The 12,206-nt window shown below is 47.1% G+C and overlaps 1 protein-coding gene and 4 pseudogenes across 1 annotated transcript in view; 2 read left to right on the top strand and 3 right to left on the bottom strand.

Moving 5' to 3' along the window:
* Positions 1-12,206, top strand: part of LOC126029762 (pre-mRNA-splicing factor 38A-like) — a 248,947-nt pseudogene that overhangs the window by 59,385 nt on the left and 177,356 nt on the right.
* On the bottom strand, positions 2,410-2,843 carry LOC126031328 (protein BUD31 homolog; annotated as a pseudogene).
* On the top strand, positions 4,409-4,821 carry LOC126030668 (DNA-directed RNA polymerase II subunit RPB4-like; annotated as a pseudogene).
* On the bottom strand, positions 4,911-8,721 carry LOC126031327 (protein BUD31 homolog; annotated as a pseudogene).
* LOC126031300 (transcription initiation factor TFIID subunit 6-like) overlaps positions 6,495-12,206 on the bottom strand; it is a 174,270-nt gene continuing 168,558 nt past the window's right edge. Inside the window, 2 exon segments of the mRNA XM_049789592.1 lie at positions 6,495-6,608; positions 8,404-8,623. Of these exon segments, the coding sequence (XP_049645549.1) occupies positions 6,495-6,608; positions 8,404-8,623 (334 nt within the window).

The following is a 12,206-nucleotide window of genomic DNA, read 5'->3' as shown; positions in this document are numbered from 1 at the left end:
CTTATTCCCCAAATGGTGCTGAGTTTGGGAAACTATGCCCTACAGCTATGCTCTCTCTCTGGCCCTGGGAGGTTTCATTTTAGAAGAAGGGGGAAACTGGGCTTTCTAGTTCTCTTGTGAATTTCAGTATTTTAGAAAATTTTTCTTGATATTAGATGGGGAGAAGGCACTATTATAAAGTAGCTTAAGGTCAGATTTCTAGGTTTTAGCACCCCTGCACGAACTCCTAGAATTGCATCTGAAGAAGAGGAGAAGAGAGCGAAAGGGAGCATGTCCAGGCATGTCAAGGCAGCTCAGTCTCTTCATCTTCAGTTTCTAAGACTTTCCTTTCTGATTCACTGCTCTAGAAAAAATGTTATGCCCCAAAACAAAAATAATACTAACAATAATAATGATAATAATAATAATTGTAAAATTAAATAATTACTATGCAATTAAATAATAATTAATGATGGTTGCTGGACGGAGAAGGATGGAGGCCTTTATCCTTAGGCTATGGCCATGTGGCTTCATCCCCCATCAACCGGCGGGTCTGGGGTCCAGGAAAGCAACCAGTATTGAACTCACTCAGGGGCAGGCTTCAGGAAACATCCACCATATGTGTGGCCTATAACATAACCTTTTAAGCATTCAGCCTTTCTTAGCACGCCCTGCATCTTAACTCCTGTCAGCCATCTTCCCTTTGACCTCCAAAAAGGCCCTAATCCCCTCTGGTCAAAGCCTTATCTACCTTTTCCAAGACCCCTTCCAGGAATGGGCGGGGTCTTACAGTAAGGTCAAGTTACCTAGGCAGAATGGGGGGATGAGGCTACTTGAAGCAAGGAACACCCTACAACTACCTCTTAAGCACCTGTAGAGTTACCACACACACACACACACACACACACACTCACTCACACACACACGAGACCTTTCTTTCTGAATTTCTTTACTTTCTTATTCCCCAAATGGTGCTGAGTTTGGGAAACTACGCCCTACAGCTATGCTCTCTCTCTGGCCCTGGGAGGTTTCATTTTAGAAGAAGGGGGAAACAGGGCTTTCTAGTTCTCTTGTGAATTTCAATATTTTAGAAAATTTTTCTTGATTTCAGTTGGGGAGAAGGCACTATTATAAAGTAGCTTAAGGTCAGATTGCTAGGTTTTAGCACCCCTGCACAAACTCCTAGAACTGCATCTGAAGAAGAGGAGAAGAAAGAGAAAGGGAGCATGTCAAGGCATGTCAAGGCAGCTCAGTCTCTTCATCTTCAGTTTCTAAGACATTCCTTTCTGATTCACTGCTCTAGAAAAAATGTTATGCCACCGTATAATCCTCGAGGCCTGATTCATGTGGGGAGGTGGTTCCCCCATGGAGGTGTTAACCAAGGCCATGGAAGGGAAATTGGTGAGTAGTAGTGTAAGATCTTTTACCACAGAGTGGCCCTTACTTCCCATATCTTTCCAAAGTCAAGAACTGGCCCAACTTCCACACCCTTGTGAGGCTGAGGGGTATAATTCCCCTCAGGGAGGGGTTAAGAGTTGAATTGTCGGCGCCGGGCGGTGGCGCTAAAGGTAAGGTGCCTGCCTTACCTGCGCTAGCCTAGGACGAACCGCGGTTCGATCCCCCGGCATCTCATATGGTCCCCCAAGCCAGGAGCGACTTCTGAGCGCATAGCCAGGAGTAAACCCTGAGCATCACCGGGTGTGGCCCAAAAACCAAAAAAAAAAAAAAAGAGTTGAATTGTCTTGTCTGTGATTAGGGGGATTGGGCAGTTGCAGATTCTCCAGAGTCCATGTCTTGTAGCTACAGTACAAGACCTCCCCATCCCAACCCGGGATAATTTGATGGGGGGTGGTAGGTTGACATACGCCTTCAGCCCCTGCAAAATTATAGCTGTGGGGAACTTGAGACTTGGTCTCAGGTGTTTGGTACGTCTGTATTTTTCTCTAATTCCCTCAGCGTCTCATATTGTCCCCCAAGCCAGGAGCGATCTCTGAGTTCATAGACAGGAGTAAACCCTGCACATCACCATGTGTGGCCCCCAAACAAAGAAAAGGCAGGTGATATACCAGAGTGGGGAGAGGGAAATAAGGGTGCAAAGAAAGGGACAGGCCAGGGGTGGGGGAGAAATTGTGCTTTGAGTAGTAAAGCTCCAGGATCATACCATCATGAATTTCTTAGACCCCAGAAATATATGGTGGTTAAAAATTAGAAAAAGATCATCTTGAACAACTGATACACAGAGAGTGCCAGTCTGGGTAGTGATGAGCTTCTTTTGGATGGGTTTATCAGGTTTATTGCTACAACCACATGGGAAATTCTGAGGCCTCCCCAGTAGAAGCCATTGCCCCTGCTTTGGGAGTAGCACTGAGAGGTATCTGCAGAACAGGCCAAGTTCAAGTCCAAGGAGATAGGGATACGGTGGGGGGTGTCTCAGCTAGAACCGCCCCAGCAGTCACAGTGCTTGCACTCAATGGTTCTATTCACTTTCAGCTTGCTCATGGGGACATGGCAAATGTAGTTGGTGCCGAAGTTGGTGTCATGGGTCTGGATGTTGCAGAGGCAGCAGAGGTTCTTGTAGCCTTGTTTCTTCCATTTAGCAATGAGGTTCTTCTCCACATAGCCTTCTTGGATGCAGAATTTGTACATCTCTCTGCTGATGGCTTTCTGCTTGTAGAAGAGGTCGAATACAAAGTGTGTTTTCTGGGTGGTTGACCAAAAAGATGGGCCAGAGAGACCCCACCGTCCTCTTTCCCTCAAAACACTGTTTCAGTTTTACTCATCTTCTGATCCAACTCACCCAAATTGGATTCAATTACCACCCAGCAAACTAGGGGTGGTTTTATGCTTCTTTTGACTTTAGGCATTTCCCCCTTGAGAAGCACCAGCCACCTCAATTGTGCAGAAACACGTTCCAGGAATGCTCCATCAATGTGCCATCTTACTTGGAGCAAAGCGCTAATGTGAGGATCTGCAGCTGTTTTGAACTCTAGGTTTAAGTGCCTAGATTGGGATTTGAGATCTTCCAAAGACACCTTTCTAGATTACTTTGTGTGTGTGTGTGTGTGTGTGTGTGTGTGTGTGTGTGTGTGTGTGTGTGTGAGAGAGAGAGAGAGTCACACCTGGTGCCACTAAAAAGTTACTCCTGGCTCTATGCTCAGAAATCTCTTTGGGTAAGATCAGGGGACCATATCAGATGCTGGGGTTTGAACCACAGTCTTCCTGCATGCAAGTCAAAAATCCTATCTCCATGCTATCTGTTCAGTCCCACGTGTTTAGATTCTTAATGGTGGTCGTGGTAGAGAAAAAACCAAGTGGCAATGTGTTTTGTGTCTGTCCTGGATCTCAGAGTTCAGCAGGGGCCCTGAGAAAAACACCAAGCTGTTCCTGAAGTTCCTCTCTGAGCACTTGCTATTTAAGACCCTTTCAAGAGTGTTTTTCTCCCATGCAGAAAGGTCTCAGAAAATCTTCAAGGATCAAGAGATTACTCAGGTTTTTTGTGTGTGTGTCACCCCCAGGGCTCAGAGGTTCCTTTTGGCTCTGTGCTCAGAAATCCCTCCTGACAAACTGGGAGAATCATATGGGAAGCCAGGGGTCCAATCCAGGTTGGCCGTGGGAAAGGGAAGTGCTCTACCTACCGCCTATGACATCCTGATAGCCCCCTCCCCCGGTTCATGGAGGAACAAACACAGTAAAAGAACCTTTTGGGGATCAGAAAATTCCAGGGAGCCTGGCAGCACCCTTGGAGATTCAATTCCTAAAGACCAGTGGAGGAGCAATCCTTTCTCCCCTCTGAGCCCAAAGGCTCCAGTTGAACAACTTCTTGGGACATCCTGGCATTGAGAGGACTTTGCTTCTTTCACAAGCCCAGGTTGGCTCTTGACCTAGGGTCTCAATGCACCTGACCTTCCATCTAAGACACTGGTCATCACTTAGGAGTGCCAACTGTAGGGGAGAATTGAGAACTTCACTAGAACCTCCAGAGTCAAACCGGGTTCCCATGATAGGGAGTCTCATGGAGGAACTGAGGTGGTAGCTAGGCTGGGGAAGGGCCTGCCAGGCATTGGAGACCAGGTCATGCTGGCTCTGGCATGGGATCCCCACTAGGGAGGAGTCCTTGCTTTCAAGGCAGCTCTAGTTGGGTTGGGCGTTACAGCACCATCTCTGGCACTTGCCACCTTTTTGTTTGGGGATCACACCTGGCAGTGCTCAGGTGTGAATTCCTGGCTCTGCCCTTGGAGGCTGTGTTCAAGAGTGGGTGGGTGAATTCCACAGAGAATACCCACTTCCTGCTCCTAAGACCTATTTAATCCCAGCATTGCTCTTGGGCTTCCTTCCATCTGTTTTCTGCAGAATCACCATGACTGTTTGGAACCCCTGCTCTGGTGCTTCAGAAGGAACGTGAAGGCGTTCTGCTTGCCCTGGCCTTACAATGGCAGCTGGCGGTGCTGGCTATGTAGAAGATACTTCCCAGCTCATCTTTTCCAAAGAGTTTGAAACAGCTGAGACTCTTCTCAATTCAGAAGTTCAGATGCTTTTGGAGCATTGGAAGCAGCAGATGGAGAGTGCTGAGGTTGAACAAGAACTTCCTGAGGTCTTCTAAAAACTTTCACCTATACAGACCATTTCAGTCATTTCAAAAATAGAGAGAACATTGCCAGTATTCGTAGGTTATTTCTACAGAAAAGGCTTCATAAATTTGAGCTGGCATGTTTAGCCAACCTTTGCCCAGAAACAGCTGAGGAGGCCAAGGCTCAAATCCCAAGCCTTGAGGGGCAATTTGAAGAGGAGAAGCTACAGCAGATTCTTGATGCCATCTAGACTAGATGCAGCTTCCAGTATTAAACACCAGCTATCTCTGGTGCTAAGGAAATCATCCAAGAAAAGGCCAACTTCAAGTCCAGGGAGATGGGGTTAGGATTGGTGGGGGGATCTCAAAAAGAGCAGCCCCAGCAGCCACAGTGCTTGCACTCGATGGTTTGGCCCACTTCAAGCTTGCTCTTGGGAACATGACAAATGCTCTTGGTGCTGAAGTTGGTGTCATGAGTCTGGATGCAGACCCATGGTTCTCATAGCCTTGTTTCTTCCATTTGGCAATGAAATTTTTGTCCCCATAGCCTTCTTGGGGGCAGAACTTTTACATCTTTCTGCTGATGGCTTTCTTCTTGTAGAAGAGGTCAAATAAATAGCGTGTTTTCTGGTGGTGGACCCAAAAGATGGGCCAGAGAAACTCCACCTTCCTCTTTTCCATGAGAGACTCTATTTCAGCTTTTCTCAGGTTCTGATCGAACTCACCCAAATAGTGTTCAATTACCCCCAAGCCATCTTGCTTTTCGGCTTCTTTTGACTTTAGACTTTTCCCCCTCGAGAAGCACCAGTCACTTTGATCGTGCAGAAAACACAGAAGGTATTCCAAGTGCAGAGCTGGAATTCAATTAGTCCCGGGAGGCACAAGTGGAAGAAACTTGATAAGCCAGCTACCATCTCTACCGATTCAGAGTCTGAAAATGGTTCAACCAAAGTTACCCCTGTGCCACAAGCACTGAGTCAGGTAGAAAAGTTGGTGCTGGCAATCCAAGTACTGGGCACTGTTTAAATCGTTCAATGTCTGCAATGGTTAAGGATTTATAAACATAAATGACAGCAAAGTAGATGTCTTTGTTCACTGGACAGCTTTGATTTGGTTTTGTGTCCACATTCAACAGAGCTCTGAGGTTACTCCTGGCACTGCACTCTGAATTTACTCCTAGGAGTTGTATAGTTGGATCATATGGGAGTTTATAAGCTCCATGTCTACATAAGATTGCCAACTAAAGATTGATTTTGGTTGTTTGTTGGTTTTGTTGTTTGGTTTTTGTTTTGTGTGTTGGTTTTGTTTTTTTGTGTTGGTTTTGGTTTAGTGGACATACCCAGCAGTGCCAGGTGTTTCTGGCTCTGGACTCAGAAGTTACTGCTGGCAGGCTTGGGGGACCATAGGGGATGTCGGAAATTAAGCCCAAGTTAGCCTCATGTAAGAAAAATGTCTTAGCCACTGTAGTAGAACTCTAGGTCCCATGTTTATTCTTTTTTGTTGTGCAGAAAGAATGATTCTCAAGAACAGCACAATGCCTCTTGCCATTGGTTGAAGCACCCCAAATATTGAAGAGCCCTTCAGCCTCATGGATAACCTAATGATTGTGAAGTCTGCTAGCAGAATTTGGGTGTCACCAAGCCAGAGGACCAGTACCTGGCTGGGTGCTGGGTGCTGAGAAGCAGAGTCTGCTTCATTGTCCCATAGCTGCTGGAACTTCAAGGTCATTCAGACAAATGTGGTCTGGACAGAGAAGGCCCAGGAAATACCTCTGCACCCTGACTCCTCTCTAAATGCCAGAAGGTGCCCAGGCTTTTGTAAATGGAGGTTCCTTTCTAGCCCCTACCCCAGCCTCACCTGCTCCCACCTGCTGTGAACACCTCCATCTCTAGGCACAGAAACATCCACTTGAAGGCCCCCCAGAAGTTCAACCTTGCTTGAGAAGCTGCTAGTCCAGGAGCTTGATACTTATTTCATGCCTTTTTCGAGCCCGCTCCCGCCCCACCTCCTCTTTCTTGTCATCCTCTTCCATCAAGGTGCACTGATCATGTTCTACAACATTCTGACACAGATTTTTTTGTTCAGGCATGAACTGAGACCCTGGGGGTGGGGGCCAGGACCTGGGTTAGGGTGGAGAGTTGATGAGAGAAAATAAATTCCTCTTCACAGGCAGTGCTAATCCAGGGATTCCTTGGAGCCAAGTGTAAATCAAATGCACAGGCATGAGGACACCACACACCCCTCCACCAGCTGCCTGATGCTTGCTCCTTAGATCTCCACAACATTGGGGAAGAGTGGGTCCTGGGGCCATAAGATGCAACTTCCCTTGCTGTTCAGAGCAGACCCCTACATTCCACTTCTTGCTAAGAACACACATTACTCAAGGTCTCTGTTGTGACTGGCCCATGGTCTAAACCCAAGCTGAGCCTCAACTTGACTTGAGAAGGCATGTGGCTGGATTGGGATCTAGTTTCTAGCTGACCTCCTGGCAGCCGGCCACTCCCTTCTCAACCCTTCTGTGCTGGGGAATATCAACTAGTACGTGGCACAAAGTTTCTTCATCTTTCCCTGAAACTCAGACAAAGGGTACCTTGGTGAAAAGCAAATAGTTCTACACACCCTTGCCAGGAGCTGCCTGAGGCCTGAGGCCTAACAGAACTGTGATAAGACTAGAGTTTTCAAAAAGACCTGGTTTTCAATAGGGAACAGATAGGGTAGGAACCTGGGGGCCTAACTGCAGAAACAGCCAGTACACAAAAGTCTAAAGATTTTGTTAAATAATTTTAATAGGGTAGGAACCTGGGGGCCTAACAGCAGAAACAGCTAGTACACAAAAGTCTAAAGATTTTGTTAAATAATTTTAATTATGATCAAAGTGAATGACAAGTCTTTCACAGTCGTATTTAAGGTAAATAGTGACAAAGAATTAGGACCATTTCCATTACCAGTGTTGACCTCCCTCCACCTCTGTTCCCAGCATGTATCCCAAACCTCTGACCTTTGTGCCATGAACTGCTAGAGTAAAAGGTCTCCTTTGTGTATAGCTTGTGGTAGATTGGGTATTTACAGGTGCTGCAAATCAATTGGGTATTGATGCTGGTGTTGTTGACTGGAATTGTTGCTTAAGTCTGATAATTTTTTAATTTCCACTCTATGTTCTTATGACTGGTTGTTCTTCGTACCATCTATTTTTCCCCTCAAGTTAAGAGAAAGAACAATATGATTCCATTTCCGTGGTTCTCTGAGAACAAGAAAAGAAAGAGAAAGAAAAAAATGCAGGGAGGAATCCTTCTGGAGGTTATAAATAACAATTCAGAAGAATAGAAGAAAAAAATCCAAAAAAAACCCCACAAATTAAGAACAACAACAACAACAAGGGCCTTACAGCAGAAAGAGCTAGTATTAAAAACTCAAACGTTTTAATACAGAGAAACAAGCTGTATTTGTCTAAAAGAAAGTAATTCTGGGGGCCGGAGAGATAGCACAGCAGCATTTGCCCTGCAAGCAGCTGATCCCAGGATCTAAGGTGGTTGGTTCGAATCCCGGTGTCTCATATAATCCCCATGCTTGCCAGGAGCTATTTCTGAGCAGACAGCCAGTAGTAACCCCTGAGCACTGCTGGGTGTGGCCCAAAAACAAAACAAAAAAAAAAACGAAAAAAAAGAAGGAAATTCTGCCATCTGTCTCTTAAGCTCATTTCAAGGTGCATTTGGCGGAAATCTGAAAGATGGCCCCCAGGGTCTAAGAGCCATTGTCCTTTGGGGTCACAAGGTGTACTGGGGGTTTCTCCCCTGCATCCTGCTTCTTCCCACAGAGGTTGCTACCCCCCAGGGGAGACAGGTGTGAGGTGGGCCGACCTTTGCTTTCGCCAGTTGGGGGAATGAGACCACGATGTACTTCTGGACACTGTCAGGCCCAGAGGCTAAGGTGGTTGTGGGCGCTTTGAAAGTAATGGAGACCAGCTTGACCCTGGGCTGCATGCTGGGGACTGTGGTGGTGATTCGGGACATGGTGGTGGAGCTCGAGCCAGGCACCGAGGTGCTGAGGGACAGGACCTGCTGGGTGGATGAGGTGCTGGTGGAGGAAGATGACGACTTGATCAGGAACTTGGTGGGAGGAGGGGATAGCTGTGGTGGGACAGAGGATCGTGAAGACACCAGGGTCTGCATAGGCATCAGGACAGAACCAGTCACCTTAAGCAAAGCAGGAGTGTGAGGATAGACTGTAAGGCCTGTGAGGGGGTGAGTGTGGGCTGCAGCTGCGTGATGGTCAGTGTGGCCTTGTGGACTTTCTGGCCCTGCAGCGTGGCCTAGGCCCGTGCCTTCACCACATGTGAGCAGAGGACAGCTCCCAGGGTTCCGAACTTGGTGTGGAAGGTGTCCTGATTGTCAGGTGGCGGTCGCATCTTGGCTAGGACCGGGGAACAATGTTTCAGCAGCAGATTCTGCATGTGTTCAGCACCTATGCGGTTCATGTGGCTGAGCACTGGGCCATCAAACACAGCTTGGATCCGCTCACCCTCCTGCTGTAGCCGTGGCAGGATCAGGGACTTGATGACATCATGTCCCAGCTCAGCCAAGCCTGCAATGGAGCCATAGTGCGTGGTCCAGGGGGTCTTCTCATCCACGCAACTCTCGGCGAACATCTTGGTGATGTGGGCCTGGATATTGTTGGTGGTTGTGCTGAAGTGCTTGCAGATCTGGGCCACTACGCGGACAGCAAAGTCACGCAGTGCACAGTGGTTGTCCACATCTGGCCGCAGACACAGCTGTTTGCTAACGGTGCATGTCAACACAGCTGGGAGTAGCTCGGGCACATATTTCTCCAGGTACAGTGTTGGGTTGTCCATGAGCGCCTTGACCATGCGCATCAGGTAGATGAGCAGGGCTAGGTTGTTCTGCACCACGTTCACACGGACCCCCTCCGAGATGAAGGTGCTGAACCAGGGCAGCATCTGGGATAGCCCAGGGTCTGTGGCGATGCTCTGGAGAGCTTGCATTCTCTTCGCTTCACAGGAACCTACACAGGCTTCAGTGATTGCCCTGTAGTAGAGTTGCTGCTCCACTGATAGTTCATGGATACTGCGGGGCTTGAGCCGAAAGGGGGTGCCATCCAGGAAGGCTGGCAACTTCTGCTTCTTCCCCTTGCTAGCTGCCAGGGCAGCCCCTTTTCCTCTCAGGAAGCCATCATCCTCCTGGCCCGGCTTGGCTGACTTCAGAGGTTGCATGGCCTTGACCTTCTGCTGCTCCTTAGGAGCTGGAGGTGGGTGCTCAGGAATGGCGGGCTGACAGCCTTCAATGCTCAACCAGTGCTCCTTGAGGCAGACATCTAGGGTCACTCTGTGCAGAGGGGTGTTGATAATGTCACTCAGATCCACCCCCCTGTCCTCATAGAAGTAGAGCTCCTGGCCCCCACCAGAGGCGGAGTGGAAGGGAATGAACTCCTGGGCCTGGAATCCATACAGGGGCTCCACATTCTTCCACTTGAAGGCATAGTCCATATCGCTAGTGGTCAGCTTCCTCTGCTTCCCCATCTGCATGAATTTCAGGGCCTCCTGGGCGATCTCTTTGATGTGGTAGCTGACCTCCTCTGTCAGCAGCTGGCATGTATTCTCTGGGATCTGGTTGATGCCCATGGACTCCGCCACCACCTTCATGGACTCAGATGGCAGCACCGTGTTACTGAGCTTTAGCCTTTTCGCCTCAGCCATTCTGTACATCCTTCTGCTGGCCCTGCAAGGTGCTGTGGAGTGATGGAGATCCGCTTCCAATGTGCCTCTGAGTTGGCCCTTGGCACCCTGTGGCCCACGATGAGATTCTTCAACTCCATTCTTAAACACCAGCGCTGGGTTTCCAGTCACCTAGATTCTGCAGAAAACACATAGAAGCCCAAGAGCAGAGCTGGGATTAAATAGGTCCCTGGAGCAGGAAGTGGGAGTTCCCTGAGGAATTCCCCCACCCACCCACTCCTGAGCCCAGCCTCCAAGGGGGAGGAGTCAGGAAGTAGCCCCAGGGCACAGCATGATGTGACTCCCAACAATGGCAAAGGCTGGAGATGGTGATAATTTTAACATGAAATGTTTGTAAGTAGAGTAAGAGACCATAGCTTCTGAATTTATTTGATTTTGGTCAATGATTGATGTTTTTCTCTTCAAATGGGACGTAAAGATATTGAAAGGATAATCAAGAGTTTAAGAAATTGCATATATATGTATATGTATATATACAGAAATATATTATTATGAAACCTGTAATAAAATTCTGCACCTCTCATGAAATTTATGGTGTGGTATAATTTATGTGATATGAATTGGTGGTGTCCAGTATGCCTTCTACCTATGAACACATAAACTGAGGCCAGAAGGATGAGTAAACTCTACTTTCTGTATGATTGTACGATTAGACATGCTTAAATGCTTTTGTAGTTGCTGCAATACTATATACCAGTCTTATCATTCCTTTCTGCCAAGGATATTAATAGGTGTATCACAAATAGCTTTATGAATATGGTCTGGTAAACAGACTTGAAAGGAACTCAGGTTGAAAGAAAAAGGCAGGTCTAGTAATAAGTGGAATTGATACAAGTACTTTGCTTACTTCAGTAAGACTGTAAATTCACACTGGTCTAGGAAATAAGTGATCAGCTGTAAAATAACCCAAACACCATAGCTCTAATCCCTGGAGAACGAGTCTTAGTCGGGTCGCACAAGAAATAATCCAGGCCAGACTGACTGTGAAACACATGTAGTCTGACAGTCTTCTATGGAGCCTCTGCTGCCTGCCAGAACTGCCTTTTTTATTGAGTACAGAACCACTCCTGGGTGGGGCAGTAAACACACCCAAGTTTACAGTAAGACAATTTCTGTTTGGGGATAAATCCAAATCGTAAACAAACTTACAAAGAAACCGGGGATGATCTTTGCTTTGGGTAAAATAAGGTGTAACCCAACAATCAGCTACATCTGTGCTGGCTGGCCAGTCCCAGGCCCTACTCTCTGTAACACTATGGAGCATATCCTGAAGAAGGTTTGTAATGTAACTGTACGAATGCCAAAAAAATATTAGGAGAATGCTATCCCCATGCATAATTGATCTAATCTTTTTTCGGGTGTTACAACTGCAGAGCACAACCTGTCAATTGCCACTGAACAGATAAGGTAGCATGAGGTAGGGCCTCCATTCCCTTGCAAGCTTGAAAAAGTTACTGAAAAATGGTCCTTCACCCATTCTCCCTTTTAAAAGCTTCCAGAAGGAATAAAGGCAAAGAAGGGCCATGGGAATTCAATGAGCTAAGGATATTGACATCAATTAGAAATTATATTATATCTAGCTATCCTAGAGGTTGGGGGAAGTAGCAAATATTAAATGGACACTGACATACAAAGAGGATGGGTGGTATCAGGAAAGGAGGAGCAAAGATTATGACTTCGCCTAAAGCTGTTAAACACCAGGTGTATGAGGCAGTTCTCTTAAATTCAGAGCATAAAAAAGCCTCAGACTAACAGCTATTACAAGTACAGGAAACTTCTTTCCTACCCTCTCCTCCTGTTGCAAAATTATAAGGCCTCCCTGCACGTTCATCTGACTCAACTTTCTGAAACAGGGCAAAATGAAGATCATCCTGATGTGCCAGATGACATGGTGACTGTGGGACTGCTGAC

This window comes from Suncus etruscus, chromosome 15, assembly GCF_024139225.1.
Source record: "Suncus etruscus isolate mSunEtr1 chromosome 15, mSunEtr1.pri.cur, whole genome shotgun sequence".
Classification (NCBI taxonomy): Eukaryota; Metazoa; Chordata; class Mammalia; order Eulipotyphla; family Soricidae; genus Suncus; species Suncus etruscus.
The sequence above is the reverse complement of the archived record's forward strand: the minus strand, read 5'-3'. Positions and strand labels throughout refer to the sequence as shown.